Genomic DNA, 16,369 nt, shown 5'->3' with positions numbered 1-16,369 from the left:
TGATGGCTCGGAGATTTGTCGGAGGCATTGGTTTGGTATCTATGGTTTACAGAGCGGCCGTATTCTCCATTAATGGATGCTAATCTCGCTCTATTGTCGGGCATGTCTTTCTATAACATAACCTACATCACACACACAGCATGAGACGTTTGATCCTTCCTCTTTCTCACACATCCACAAAACGAACCGAGCCGAGAGAGACTTTCTGTTTTATTCATAGTGAAATCAGTGAGATCTTTCTTTTGCACCGTGCCTTCATTTCCCCCCCCCGAAGGGACTTTGTTTAAAGAGAAGTCAGACTTTCTTACAGTTCCGTCTTCAACACATGTCTGTGGCTTGGCTAGCTTGAGTCAGAAGAAAGCTGCCTTTAGCTCAAGGACTCAACTGTAAGGAGTTTCACAAGCCAGACTTCACAGTAAATCATCAGGACTAAAAATAGAAAGACTTTTATCCATGGGAGGACAAAAAAAAAAAAAAAAAAAAAAGAGCCAGCTGACCAACAATTTCGTCAAGTTTTCAGACTACCCTGCATTACCCGGTTGGTCTTTTTTCTGCAGGAAGTTAACTTTCCGCATGACGGCTATTTTGGTCTTCTCGAGCCCACCCTTCGTCCCGCTTCTCGCCGCCTTCATGAGCTGCTGGACCTGGTTGGAAGGAGCACACAGAAACAACGAGGGAGTGTTAGAGCACGAGGAAAGTGTCTGATAACCTAAACGCGGCTCCTCCAGAGAGAGAGAGAGAGAGAGAGAGAGAGAGAGAGAGAGAGAGAGAGAGAGAGAGAGAGAGAGAGAGAGAGAGAGAGAGATGATGAGTTGGGAGTGACGCTCGGTGGGCTCATCATGAATCTCACCATCTGCGACTCCCTGCGGGTCCCTGTACAGCCTCTAATCAGAGTCTGTGAGCACATCATGAGGAGATTACGGTGATGGCTTGAGCTCCACATCTGAGTAACAGAGCTCAGTGCGGGAGAATTCAGTTGACCACAAACTCCACCCTGAGCATCACAGAGACCCTGCAACCAGACTCCACGGGGCCCAGGATACACCCAGGGTGGCAGTATTTTTAAATGATGCTACTTCAGGAAAGTAGGTCATTAAGTGGGGGCAGGCTGTGCTGGTGTTTATGGAAGTAAATATGCAGAATATTACTTAATAATTCATGTGTCCCATGAATGCGTCATGATATTAAACCAAGCAGGAGAGAGAGAGAGAGCGCGAGAGAGACTGACAGAGCGTCTCAAAGCAAAGTCACAGTCCAAAGGAAAGCCGGGGGAAGGATGGTGCAAGGGAGTCGGTGAAGGCTTTGAGTCAGCTGAGGATGTAACACAGCTTATCCCTGTCATGGTTTGAGCTACGTTCATGATTTCTTCATTCATGTATTCAGTTTTTAGGGTTAATATGGTGATCTAACTCGTCTGTCATTTCAGACTCAGCCACTCCCATCTGTCTGTCTGTCTGTCCGTCTGTCTCTCTGCCAGTAGAGGGTCCTCATCTCCTCACCGATTCCCTTCACACACCTGGTCCACATTGCCTCTACCAACCCCCCTTCCAGATTGTCTTTGTGCGTAGCTTTAGCTTTCTAGTGTTTCATAGTCTGTTTCTCCATGTAGTATTTGGCCTAGGCTGTACTCTGGACCTGCCGAGGCCTCACTCCTTTAACTCCGTTTGCCCGTCTGGTCTTGTATCCTTGAATCTATTTTTGTGAGTAAATACTTTGTTGATCATGCGCTTGGGTTTATTTTACCATTGAACTGTGACATACAGTACAGCTTCTGGTGATCATCAATCCTATATTGCAGGGTGGTTTTTAGCTCTGTGAAGAAATACTCTTCTATGAAGGCCAATTGTTGCATGTTAAAAACAAAAACGTCTTTTCTTTGACATTTTAATGCTTTGCACAGCATCTAAATCAAACTGAAGGAGGAGGGGGAAATGTTGCTGCTATGTGTTTGTGTTATTTATGGGAACGCTGCTCATGTGTCTGAGTGCCACTGAAGATGAGACAGCTTGACATTTTTTTCAGACTCAGTATAAACTTTTGCATCATGCAGAAGTTGACCTCAAACCAGCTTCATTATTTCACAATGATCTGATTTTTAAACGTAAAGCCCGTCACCTCTTTCAACAGCCAACCAGCTTGTATCATTACTAGTCGTACAAATATTGCGGAGTGGCTCTGTATGAATCCCAATTGTTAAGAATTTAAACAGAAAAGTGATGCATATTTCTAGAAACAGCTTTTCTTTGACATTTTAATGCACCTAAACCAAACTGAAGGTGGGGGTATGTTTGCTACTACAGTATGTGTTTGTGTTATTTATGGTAACCCTGCTAATGTGTCTCAGTGCCTGGAGTTGAGACAGCTTAAGCCTTTTTCAGACCCAGGTTGCATCAATATAGACTCTTTGAAACTGTTGACCTCAAATCACAAGCATCTGATTTTTAAATGTGAAGCCCGTCACCTGTTTCAACAGCCAATCAGCTTGTATTAAAGTCAGCCCAGCCCCCTTTTATTACCGTTTTCATTAATGAGAGCTGCCGTACGTCACCACCTCCACCTCACAACAACCACACCTCCATTATAGGGTGAAAACGAGCACTTTAAAAGAACTGAAGGGATCATGGAAAACATCAGGAGCAGCACAACCAAAGGCTGCTGCAAGGCATTTTGAATTTCCAACTATGAAGTATTTAATGTGAAACTTGAAGTTTTATAACCTTTTTCTAGATGTTACAATGGCGATCAGATGATCGAAATCTTTACCTGCATGAGCATTGGATTTGGCCTCAGACAGAAGATGGTATGGTTGTTTTTCCATTTACTGGGGGTGGAAATGTTTGTGAAGGGCAAAAAAACAAGATGGGTTGCTTTCATGCACAGGAGTTATTGTTTAAAACAAGATGGGATGTTTTGTTTTCTTGCTATTTTAAATTATTTTGAATATTGTCTTCTGAAATTGTATTCATCCACGACATAATTAGACAGTTTCTGACAGAAGTGTGCTTCAATAACATACCAAATATTGATCAAAAACACTCAAATTTGGAAAGATTTGAACTGAATCTGAATAAAATTGTTGGGTGATATCAAAGAGAACCTCCATATTGCGATGTTCACTTGCTGCTCGGGGGTATACCTTGACGTCATAGTTGTGCTTGCCAGACAGCCTCTGGGCCAGATCACGTTTTGTCTTGGCACACCGATCCCTCAGACGACGCACTTCAGGGGAGAGCTACAGGTGTCGGACGGGGACAGGCGAGGCACAGGGGGGTGGGGCAGGTCACATTTAGCCACAAAAAGAGCAGAGGGAGGAGATAAAAAGAAGGGAAGAGGAAATAAGAGGGGGAAAAAAAAGGGAAAAACGGCGAAACAAGCCAAGCAACATTGGGAATTAATCACAAGCAAAGAGAGAGAGGGTTTGCGGTGTTTCTGTATGAGACTAATAGACACTGATTTATGGAGGGATGGGAGGACGGGTGCAGCCGGTTTAGGGGCAGATATTAAAGAAGTAAACTCTGCTGCAGCTCTCCCAGGCTGCTCGAATTAAGTAGAGAAGTGAACAAGAGGAGGACTTCAGGTACACTTGGTGGAAAGTTAATCGGGTGAGACTAATTAAAAACAATGTGTTTTTGATGAGGGCTGTGCTAAAAGTGTTGCCGGGCCCTAATAGCCAAGGTCTCTTCATTAATTGTCCGACCCGTGCAGCAGCCGAAGCCCTCCTCCTCCTGCTTAGCGTTCTGGGACAAGCGTGCCGAGAGAACTTTGGGGGATTTCTTTCTTCCACAGAACAATTCAGATAATTACCTGAGCAACTCATTTTGAGTCATAATAAAACCAACACCTTACTCCCTTTGGTTTCTGCCTTTACTTAAAGCTTTGAGTTAACTCTGTATTTTTCTGGGATTACAATTGATAAAATCCTAATAAAAACATCTTTAGAATGTAAAAAGAATATATATATATATATATATACACATTAATAATGATACAACTCTGCAAAACACTCCTCCATTAGTGTGACTCAAAAGTTTCCCAATATGCTTGCTCTGGTGCATGCACATTAAAGTCCGGCGGAGCATAAAGGGAATGCAGCCCGGTGTGAATGTGCACACAGTGCCATCATGTGGAGGGAAGACACCGTGTAACAGTGCTGCATAAAACTGATGAGCAGCATCCTTGGCAGAGAGGAGGCAAAGGAGATCTGAGGCTTTTCAAAACAGAAATGCCTCTTGTTTATTTTCCTCCCACAATCAAAGCAAAAAGTCTAGACAGGCTGTTATACAGTTTTCATGTTCTTTATAGTTTCCTTCCACTTGTAGACATAAATAAAGACCACTATGCTTGAAGTGCAGGGAATTAAATATTCCACTTAATTGTTTTTTAAGTGCTGGAAAGATGAGAGCATGTGGCCAGTCATTCCAAATATATCATAGAGTCTGCTTTTGAACACGACGCATGCATCGACTACAAACCGCAGCACTATACCTTGCTCCGTGTTGGTTGTTTGGCCTCGTTATCAGACTGCTCGTCATAGCTCTCGAACTCGCTGGAGCTCCACCCGTTGTCTGCACCCGCAGGGCGGCTCTCTCTCTGGACGTCCTCATAGATCAAATCTGCTCCAAACATGTAAAAAGATATTACACATCAGAAGCTCCACATCATGTTTTTTTTTTTTTTTTTTTGTGAGTTAGTTCACATCCATAACTCACCGTCGTCGGGAGAGAGGGGGTCCTCACTCGGAACGTCATCATAGATCACCTCCGAAGCCTCCGGCGTCTGTGGCTCGGCTTCAGCTGGCAAACAAAAGGAGCGGGCGACAGGGTAAACAAACTCTGTTTTCAAGTGGAATCAGAGTGGCTCCTGTCTTCTATCTCCCCGTTTTCTTTTTGATAGCTGCACCACCTGCTGATAAATCATCCTTTTGCATTTCTCCAACAAAGAAAAAAAAAAACCCAAGCACAAACAGAAAGCTGAACACACACACATACACCTTCAAACTACATCGCCTGAATCCTTTTGGCAACACAAAGATAAAAAGATAAAACGCTGGGTCTTCTCGCCTTCTGGAATTTACACAGCCCTCTGAATATTTACGCACTTATCCTATCATTTGCATCTAAAGGTCTTCTTCCCCGAGGGAGGGGGGGTCTGACATATGGTTTTGTTTCTGTAATGGGCTTGGACCATGTGACGCATCATGATTGTATCCAGCTTGTTTGAGCTGTTGACCCGTTCAGTCTCCACACTCGACGGGATTTGTCATTAAGTGCTTTCAAAGTGTTTCAGCCTAATTTAGCTCGGTGAGCCTTATTGATTCGGTTTTAAACTGTGATTTGTCTGCTACATGAACAGCATGCAATCGCTGTTTTCAATTAATCTGACTGGAGACGTGTAATCTGTCATGGATTATTTCAGTAGTCAAAAAAAAAAAAAACTGAAATAACCTTGAACACAATCCAGGAGATGAACAAAGAGCAACTCGTTTTTCCACCCAAAGAGGATTAGTAAACACAAACGTTCTTTCTGTCGTGCTCACTTTCCTGCGCTTGTGCATTCAGAGAGGATTCAGAACAGAGAAGAAAACGACTGGATTTTGGGATATCAGCCCGACTATCGGCATATCTGCAAAGTGGCAGGGCCTCGGGGGAACACGGCTTGTTATTTCAAACGTAGTAAGCCGGAAGTTTCCTGCTGTGTTTCTCACTTTTAATGGAACTTTTTCTTTGGAGCAACACAATGATATTCAAGAAAAGCAAACATCCATAGGACACACTGACACTGCTGTCAATCAAAAACAACACTGACATTTGATTGTGGGTACTTAAAAGTGTTTTTAAAGAAGAAGAAATAAACATCCCAGTGTATAGTGAACACAATTGAGGAAGTGATGTGATTACTTTGACTAACAGGAAACACTTATTTATTGATAATAATCGTATAAAGTAACACTGGTCAGACTAAACGCTGCAGTGAATCCTCAAACTACAGCTCCTTTGATCACTGGTGAAAAATGAAGTGACATTTTTCACACATACTCTTGTTTACGCTCAACATACCCTCATCATAGGTTAGTATATCACCGCACACACAAGGTATCTTTTAACGTCAGCTTTTTTTTTTTTTTTTTTACCCTTAACTATCTGGTTCCAAAGCCATGAGGTGGCTGTTTGAAATGACTCTCTCTTTTGATTAATGGTACACTTTAGCCTTGTCTTTACCATTCAGTGTCCGATTTAAGTTATCCTTTAATAGATGTGTCAGGATACCTTCTAGACTCTGTACCATAGACTGTAAATATGAATGTTTGAAGCCTGAATGACGTCACCCATCTGTTCCTGCAGGGAGCTCTGGAGGCTCATCAGCAGCAGCCACCATGTTGGAAATCCTGTCTCAGCCTAACTTTCAGTCAAACTAACGACAGGCTGAGAGCTGGAGCTGAGTCGGGCTTTAAGCCTCCTGACAAACAGCTACACGGCACCTGTCTGCCAACCAGGTCAGCTGCGCGCTAATCAGACAAATATAATTTTTGTACCAGGCTGTAAGCATGTTTATTTCTGCTGTAAAAAACTGCTTTTTTGACTGTAGTGTGTGTGTGTTTGTGACTTCCGGGGCTCTTGGAGCAGACCCTCAACAAATTTCAAGGATTTTGCACTTCCAGATCGGCTTCATTTTTGAATACCGGAAGTTTCCGCTTGTTCTGTACCAAGGTGCCCCTTAGTTTGTATTTAAAGCTAACATGTAGCCTTAGAATCAAGGTAGCATTAAGTCTCTGTTCCAAAGTGTACTTTAGCAGCTGTTTAAAAGTACACTCAAGTGTCTTTTTTAGCCTCTGTTTCAGGGTAACGTCTCTCAAAGTATTCCTTTGCATCTGCTTGAAACTACACTCCAGCCTCAGGCGTATGTTACCCTTAAGCGTCTGTTTCAGGGTACCCTAAGCGCCACTTTGTGCCTCAGGTGAACGCTAAAACAACTACAAAGTTTAAAAAACAAACATGTTTTTACCTTTTCTTTCACATGTGATCAAACCCGCCTGACCCACCCCCCCCCCCCGAGCTGCCACCCAAAGCAGACTTCATCTTACTAGGTCATCATTTTATACCTGCTGGATGGCACGTGCTCCACCAGTGCATGGGCTCCCATTGGTTTTTTGTTTTTTTTAAATAAAGGTGTCTTTGTGCTTCTGTATGGGAAGCCAAGATGTGAAGGGAAAGGGGTTATACAGGATTAATAGTGCATAACTTTTCAGTTGTTTCAGTACAAACACAAAGACCTACAAAGTAAGTAGCCTAATTTGTCCCCACACAGAGGGTAGATGCAGATATAAGACACCTGCAGGCGTCAGGTTGGAAACTTAAAAGTGAAATTGTGAAACGACAAAAGGATCATTGTAATAGATTTCTGCTTAAGATCAATAAACAGGTAGTATTCATGAATCTTGCTTTAAGTCTGCTTCCATTATCCACTTCCTTTTATGATAAGGTACAACATCCATGAAGGAGGTCTAATATCATTTTTATTCCTTAATCAGTTTTAAAAAAAATATTATACACATTCAAATTAATGGCAGAGTACTGTGTGGAAATACATCAAAAGACTGGGACATAAAAAAAGAAGAAGAAGCCGTGCAGCAGTGCAGGGCTCCTTTACATCTCTCATTTCTGAGCCACCTTCAAATAACAGCAGCACTGCTGACGGAGCCGAAATCCAAAAGCAATTTTCCCTCATGGAAATGGTTCTCTATTGATCCTCATCCTGAATTAATTGGATTCATGTCATGTCTGTGTAGAAATCAAATCATGGCTGGAGAATATGTGCGCCTGAGCCAAGTGTGTATTGTGTCAAGTATGTGTGTGAATGGAGTGTGTGCACATTAACGCGTCCATACACATGTGTGTCTGGACTCTTTCACAGTAGAAATCAATGAACCGTAAGATGACCACAGGCCTGCAATAAGGTGTTCATGCCACCTCTGATCAAGGTCAGGAGACGCAGCGAGCAGCGCTAACAAAATACTGGTACACTGGTTTATGTTCCCAATGTCATCACGCCGGGCTCCACGGTTCTGTTTACGCAACTGTGGAGGTCCAATTGGTTTTCCAAGATATCTGTCTGCCATGTGAACACTATAATACACTGCAGGAATGAGCCTGAATCCCAAGGCAAGCTTAGGTTTAATCTTTCTGGTCTGAAATTGAACTCTTGATCTACAATATAAGGTGCATCACGTTGCTGTCAATATAATTTAGTTCTGTACCTTCAGAGACATCCCTTGAGCCGCTGCTTTCCTTGAGGATTTCTTTGCTGTGCTCTCCTGAATCAGCCAACGTGTCCGCAGGAAGTGCCGGGAGCTCTTCTCCTCCCTCACGAGGAGCTGAGGTAGCGGGCTCGGCTGCTCCTTCTGCCACCGCTGAGGCCCTGGAAGGTACCCAAATGTTAGCACAGTAAAAGAAACTAACAGTGAGTGCTGCGTGCCTCATTAAGAGTTAATTTCCGAAGGAGGAAAAGGGAGAGGGGGGGGGGCGGGGGCAGAGTGGCTGGAGGTGGGGGTCGAAATAGTTCTTCGCTATCTGAGCATGCAAACAAACACTCCCTAAAGTCAGACAGAACACATACTGCAGCTGTCAAGTTATTGCGGTATTTCTGAGGGAACTTATCTGGAGGCAGGAGCACTGTTTATTTTGAATGTGGGCAGCTGTGCATATTCATATGTGACTAGAAGGCTGTGTTTTCTCTCCCTTTTGTTTGTCTTTTAATTCAAAAGTAAGCAGAGGTATGTTCAAAATAATTAACGGATCTTAACGGGGGGGCAGGGGGGGGCGCATTAGCATTTAAAGAGACACACACACCAGAACGGAGCGTTCTGAGAGAGCTGGTTTATACAGGGTCACAAACCTCCTCTGGTGCTTGATTCATGTTATATTTTGACCAAAGCACAGCACAGATGTTTCATTTAGACCACAGGGGACTGTTTGGAAAGGTGGAAAAGGGGGATAATATGTCCTCTTTAAGTCATGAAACTTCTCAGTCCACCCACATGAGGCCTTTTAAAAAAGAAAACAGTGAAAATATTGAGAATTGCCGAGGGGCTTACTTTAAATTAATTATCTGCGACAACAATTTATTCCACTTTCTTAGAACAAGTCTTTTTACCGACAACTTCAGCTGAAGGCGGGATGAGTTTTACTGATCTACTTATTCATAGTAACTTTTACAAGGCCATATGTGTAAGCGCATCTAAAAAAAATTCACACCTACTGCTCGTTATATGAGCTACCTAACCTGCCCCTGAGCACTGTCAAATCATAATCTGTCATGCCCGGGGCTTACCATAATCACCGCTGGCTTTTTGAATGAAAACACGCTCTGAACAAGCTATTAAAACCAGGCTCTGACATCACAGGGGAAAATCTTGTTGACACAGCTATCACATGGCCTGTGTTGATGCTGCCAGTGAGGGATTGTCCTCCCCCACATGACTGATAATATGACAGCTTCCAGCGTGTAGGAGAGCCCCCAACCACACTCATTAAATCCATCCCTCTGCTAAAGACCTCGGCTAATGTTTGTAATGCCAGCAGCAGACATTGGGAGTGACGGGCAACCTGCAGACAAATAAGGACAGGAACACAGTGTGCACAAAATGCTGTAAATGGAAACTTTTTTGGAGGCAGCCTTGCAGACTCTGACTCGGCATTAACATGGTAATAGAAGTACACTATCTGTATTCAGTCATTATCTTTCCTTGTAAGGCGCAGCAGCAGGTGAGTCAGACAGAAAGACTAGGATCAACAAATAACAGTTGGAAGTTTGCAGCATCTGTTTACACAAAAAAACAGAAGACAGATAGGTAAGATGCACGACATGGAGAATAATTTAGATAGTGTCTATCACAACAACACCACAGAGCCTGCAGGGATTGTTAAGTTCTGCAGCGTTTTGAAGGCAAAGTCAAACAGCCTCGGACTCAAATCTTGATTGAACAAAAAACTAGTCCCATGATGTTAAAGGTACTGTCAACTTTCCTCTACTGTGCTGATCCCAACTTGAAAGCATTGATTCCTCTAAATGACTGGACTCCACTCAAACATAACCTTTTACTTCCTTTTATTTTAGGTTTAGGTTTCAGTTTAGGTGAAAAACCTTTGAAATACGAGAAAATACAACAGAAAGAATACTTGTTAATATGTGCTTAATGCAAGCTACACCACAGCTTTAACATTCAAACCATTTATGTACTTTTTCATTTCATTAAATGAAATTAATATTCAACTGCTGCAAACACTTTTTATAAACCTGAAGAGGCAAGCTGTCAAAGCCTAAACCAACAAACAAAGTGAGCGCGGCTGTAATCCACGTCATCAAACAGTCTTTTAATGTTTTTAAAGTTCAGCATCTTACCGGCTGCCTCTCTGGATTTCTAGATTTCTGGATCGTCTTTTCTTTTTAGTTTCAGCGAGTTCCCTGCTGGTTTGCCTCTCCTCTCTGATGCTGTGTGTGTGTGTCTATCTCAATGACCCAGGTGCACTCGCAACTATGACCGTGAAGATTGAATTCTTCCGGGTTTGGTTTGCTTTTGTGTTTGTATGTAAAACATCATCTGTTTATTTACTAATTTAAGCAAACAATAAAAATAACTTTACCAGCAGAATGTGTTTTATAAATCTAACTCTATATGCTGATGTCAATGATCAGTTATGTTTGACTTTTTATCCTGCATGTCTGTACATGTCTATGTTACTTTTTCTACTTCTTTCAAATCCTCTACTTGAACTTATCATTTATCCCTAAATACATTTATTTTTTAATTCAAACTCTAGTTTGACTCGACAGTTACTACTAGAGTTGTCACGATTCCAGAACTTTGTAATTTTGTATGATATATACAAATAACAATAATACAAATCAAAGGATATCGATTAGGGCTGGGAATCTTTGGGTTTGGGTGATTCGATTCAGAATCTATTTTCGATTCAAAACGATTCTGGATTCATGATTCAAAGTCTATTTATGAATTAGTACATACTTCAGAATCTGCTCCTGTCATCTGTGAGACTGGCTAAATTTATTGCTGCTCCATTTGTCATTCTACTGAGTTAAAGTGCTAGCAAGGACTGACTGATTACCCCCCCACCCCAAAAACAAAAAAAAACGATTTTTCACACACACCTCTAATATTGATGTCACATCACTAAAGAAAGACCTCCTCTGCAAAACTGGTAGATGTTGTAATTTTTGATTTCCAGCTTGTATTATTGAAAGAATCCCTGAACACAGACTATAATTAGACATAGTAGACATACTTTCTCATAGTAATAAAGGGCAAAGTAAATAAGATCTTCCTAAAAATAATGTAGCCTATATCTAAAATAAAACATTTCCTCCGAATTATCTTTCATAATCCAGACATATGTGGTCTCTGAGGAAGTTAGCGATTCGTGAGCACGGTGCACAAATAAAGCAGTCATATGCTTTCTGTAGCTTGCGCTTGAGAGTATTTGAATCACAGTAATTTTTGAAAGGAGAAGTAAGTCCTATTTTCTCATTCCCACAAGTTAGGAGTTACAAAAAGAAAACTTTTAGGAGCCAGGTTGGGGAAAAGATCTGCAGCAACGAGCAAAAGAATAATGCAAGCAACCAGCTAAAAACATTTGCATCACAGCAATTATTTTAGAAAGTACTGTGTCTACAAGAGAGGAAAAGTTATATTTTCAGATATAACATCTGGTTCAAGGTTTCCTCTTCTGAACTCGTTTTTTCTTGGAGAAATTACCTTACTGAATAGCCCCAAGTTTAAATACTGCACTATAATCATTTAACCCAACAAGATCAAATCCAGGCCTTTCAGATTCAACCTCTCAAGTCTGTCTGGAAAAATTACTGCTGATGCCTCTTTCCACTTCGACTTCCTCTGAGGCTTAGCTTTTTTCTTTTCCACACGCTCATTAAAAGTTATTTTTACGTTTGAACTTTTAGGTAATGCTCCCACCACTTTAAATATTTTGTTTCCTAGTATATGAGAGTGAGCGCCCCTACCTGATGACTCCACACGGGGGCGCTTATTACATGAATGAGGGTAACATGAACAGAAGTTAATTGGAGAAAAGAAAAAGCTGACGTGGGGGCATAACGTTGGACAGCTGTTATAGGAATAGAAAGGATGAAAAGTTAAAAGAGGGGAAACTAACGGACAATGACAGTAAATGAATAAACCATGATATCGTTATGGTGCAGGTATCTTAGCGTTTCATGAGTTACCCTGCAATTCCCCACCCTGATATAAAGTCCCTGAAGAGAAGGGCTGTCATTTTTTATTCAAAGATCCAACGTTCAATCGAACCTCTGGGAGAAAGTTCACATTGCAACTTTAATGACACTCTCAAATTCAAAATGTACAGTCAGCGCACAAGGCCGTCTGAAGTGGTTTACAATTTGCTCTCAGCGTAACTTGACCATTGCATGCACTCTTGACCTCAGTAAATTAGGCTGTAAACTTGTGGTAAGAGGGCGACTGGTCTCTCTGCAGACAGCGGCCCAATGGTTTGGTGGAGAGACACCGGGTCGCTACACCTGCAAACATCTGTGTACCAGGAATGTCTGTGCGCTCCGAACGGGTGTTCTCGTGAGCAGGTATTCGGCCAATTGTGACTAATAACAGAGCTGCACTCAATCCTGATCAAGATGATACATTTATAAGACAAGATGGTCCTTTTGGATTGTCAACAGGCTGTTGGTTTTGTTGGCACAGTGACGGCAACGGGGGGAGTGGTGTTAGTCATATTTAAGCGCGCTTGAAGTGGATTCTTTTGAAAAAGTGACAGCAGTATTTTACAACTCCTGTGGGGGGCGGGACTTAGTTCATAAAATGTACATCTTCTAATTCTTTTCCATGCACATCCCTATACTCTTAATACTAATCCTGACCGACATAAACACAACTTAATAAGTGCAAGTATACATGTTGCTCTGTTTGTGTTTATGCCATGATTTCCCTCTTTTACAAATGACCACAGCTAATCTAAAAGCAATAGCAACATGTTACATCACATTAGCTGATAGCTGTTCGGTTGTGCAGCGGTTGTCAAACTGCAAAAGAGAAGAATAGCTGCGCTGCTGTATTCTCTATGATGCGGGATCATTCGTCTCAATCTGAAGAACAAAAAATGATCTCAACCCACATGACAGCCGAATAAAGAGCTATTTGTCAACACATTACTTTCGATAAACTGATCTCTCGTCGTTAAAACTGCCTTTGTGGGAAGAGAGTGGAGCCGTGAACAATGGCGATATGCGGGGCTCTCGTCTGCCTGACTGCACGCGCTCGTGTCAGCCGTGAGCGATTTTGAGCACTGCAGCTATTGATCTAGGCATATCTTTGCACACCCCTTCACAACTTATCTGTGCCTTTAAGCCTCAGTGAGTCATATAGCTCCAGGAGAGAAGCAGGAATCATTTTTCAATGCAAATGACACAGCCCGGGGGCGAAGAACAGCCTAAAGCCGAAGCTGCCTGAATGCAAATCTCACACGTCCATCTGTTCTCATTCCCTTCAGCTACTGTGCCAGGGCACTTCTACCTGCCAGAGCTCGACTTGTTTTGCCCTCTGGTTTCTCTTGAGCATCTTTATATCCACACCAGCATTGTGCCAACCATACTGATGGAGCTCCGTTGGTCCTCGGGGTCATGAATCTCCTCCATAAACAACTAACCCGCTCCTCGCTGCTATGAATGCGGCCCCACTGCCCAAAGTTCGTCTGTACATTCAGAGACTCCAATTAGCGGCACAAAGACTATTTGGTTCAGGCCCTCTTGTTAGAGTCTGTACATTTAATGCTTTACAGTATCACCTTTTCTTATTCTCTCCCAGCACATCCAGCTGAGGTGAGTACAACAAGGTGAGGGGTCTCCAAAACAAGCCGGCGTGCAATAAAAGAAAATGTGTTCTGTAAGCTAAATTAGATGAGTTGTTCCCAAAGTACAAAAAAAAAGTTCTGCAAAGCTGCAAAAAGTATGAAAAGGTGAACTGAAACTTCACATTTAGAGGATGGTGTGTGACGTCCTCTAAGGTCAGAGCTGTGTGTGCAAAAAAAGAGACACATTCAAACCGTGTTGGCATGGCAACCATTGTGTTTGTCTTATTCCGTTGCTGCATGGGGCTTTGTGTGTCGCATTTAATGAAAACTATCTTTCAAGTTGTACAAAATAGACGACAAGAAGTGAATGCTGCTGGCATTAAACACTGCTGTGGTGTGCACATACAAAACTCTCAGGAGATTGAGTCTAATAGCTGTAACGAGCTTACATTCTAGCGTTAAGAAAAAGTCATATTTTCTGCAATAACAATCTCAAAGTAATGCGTATATAATATCACTGCTGACAGATCTGGTCAATGTGCTGACAGTCTTAACTCCTCGATGGTGGCAAGTGCTGCTGATAGTTCTTCTTTTAAAGGCAGACTATTGACTGAACTGAAGTGGAAATGTGCACTCAGCAGAAATCTCCCAGCAGGAGAAATTGCCAAGACCTCACTGCGGCTCGATTGCACACAAACATGGAATATGAACACACACACACACACACACACACACACACACACACACACACACACAGAGACACACACAAATCAGTGAACACTTGCAGCCCGCTCTTTTCAGCACAGGAAAGAACACTGCCAGTCGAGGTCTCTGAGCACACTTCCCACAGTACAATAGATGCCCAGGTGGGGGGGGGGGGCGTCTTTAAAAGCAGAGTCTATTTAGAGAGGGATTGTGTTCACAGTGGGACCAGAAAAATGATGGTAGGGCCGCAGGTACTGACAGTTCAATAGCATGTACTGCTGTACGACTTTTGTATAATTTATTAATGAAAGTTTTGTCTCTTATTGCAGAATATGCAAATAAATAAAAGAGGCCGAGAAGGTCGAGTCCCAACGAGCTTCTTCTGTCCAATCGAGAGGCAGAAGAACTTTAAAGACTTTTAGGGCATGTTTTTGCACCTGCAGCATCCACAACCTCAGTTTCAGAGCGCTTCACACGGGCGCAAACTGTTGCTAGGTTACAAGAGTTGACTTCTGCATAGCTCTGTGAAGACCGTTAGGCAGGCCCGATTCTACCAGGGTGCACAAGGATGCATTGCACCCTCAGTTTTCATTTTTGCACCCTCAGTTTAAGCACGTGAAAAAAAAAAACAATATCCAAAAGTAATCAAGGCTATCAAATGACAACAGAGACTCAGAATGTGACCTGTCAGTTCACCGGGGACCACATGCTGGACCCATAAAACCTACACTATTTTTCCTTTCTGTTGCTGGTCATGGTAGCGACCTTAATTTGCTACAATATGTGAGGAAGAAAAAGCAATAAATCCCTTTAATCAAAAGAGTAAATTCTGTTCTTTTTAATTTCTTTGTACACCACAGTTTCACAATCAGTCAGTTTCTCTGAGACTTCAGAGTCAAGCTGTAGCAAACTTAAACTCAGTCACTTTCACTCATGAACTTCCAGACCTCTGTTGACTTAAATGCTTGCTCTTGGTCTTGTCTCGGCCTCTGAGCACTCTGGTCTCGGTTAGTGTGGTCTTGACTACAACACTGTAGCTTACTGTGCGTATTTCCTACCAAAGTGATACATCCATCCATATGAAGAAACATTTCCAAGAATTAGCATCATTCAACAAAAACACATGATGATCCCATATTGAGATCTCGTAATTGTCCAGCTTTTATCTGGAAGAAGTTGAACTTTGATATTTTGCTTTGAAATGACTTCATATTGTGTCTCAACACTGCAACACTGACTCTATAACAATATTATATATAACAGTATAAAAGTAATAGTCTGTGGGTCATTCATTCATGAAAATGGATCTTTTAGTGTATCAGGTGGTTCAAGCTGTTGAAGGAACACAGATGCTAATAAACCTCCCCTGTATTAAGACGTCAAAGCTCAACACTTAGCTAGAAACCATGTTTCAGTGTTCGTTCCATTTGGTTTGATACTGACTGATGAGATTCTGATTACCTAAGGCATTTCATGAGAAGGCTGTCAAAAGAGAGCTTTGTTCAAACTCACAGACAGCGAGCTAAAGCATCCTTTGTAAAAAAATAAAATAAAAAAACTATCTGAGGCCGTCTGTCAGCTCCAGGGCTGCTGCTCTGTAGGTGACTTTGACTGTCGACCTCCCTGTGGAGGGGGGGGGGGGGGGGGGGGGGGCAGGCGAGAAAACAGTCGCCTTTAGAGGAATCAATAAGCTATCACATTATCCTTTACTGTGCGGAGGAGGCCTTGAAGCAAAACTGTCTTCTTGATGATATGAAAGATGCCGTCTGACTGCACCAGGGCTGCAGTCATTTTGTTAATACACCTACTCAGCC

At 42.3% G+C, this 16,369-nt stretch overlaps 1 protein-coding gene across 3 annotated transcripts in view; it reads right to left on the bottom strand.

Moving 5' to 3' along the window:
- arhgef10la (Rho guanine nucleotide exchange factor (GEF) 10-like a) overlaps positions 1-16,369 on the bottom strand; it is a 147,406-nt gene that overhangs the window by 112,775 nt on the left and 18,262 nt on the right. Inside the window, exons 4-8 of one of the 3 annotated variants that reach the window (XM_065955063.1) lie at positions 8,255-8,415; positions 4,710-4,793; positions 4,486-4,613; positions 3,137-3,232; positions 536-644 (exon numbers count right to left, since the gene is read on the bottom strand). In XM_065955063.1, coding sequence (XP_065811135.1) covers positions 536-644; positions 3,137-3,232; positions 4,486-4,613; positions 4,710-4,793; positions 8,255-8,415 — 578 coding nt within the window. Of the gene's footprint in view, positions 1-535; positions 645-850; positions 3,106-3,136; positions 3,233-4,485; positions 4,614-4,709; positions 4,794-8,254; positions 8,416-16,369 lie in introns of those variants that run through there. The other 2 variants (XM_065955064.1, XM_065955065.1) reach the window with 2 other exon arrangements.

This window comes from Labrus bergylta, chromosome 5, assembly GCF_963930695.1.
Source record: "Labrus bergylta chromosome 5, fLabBer1.1, whole genome shotgun sequence".
NCBI classification, from domain to species: domain Eukaryota; kingdom Metazoa; phylum Chordata; class Actinopteri; order Labriformes; family Labridae; genus Labrus; species Labrus bergylta.
Note: the sequence above shows the minus strand (reverse complement) of the source record. Positions and strands in the feature narration are given on the sequence as shown.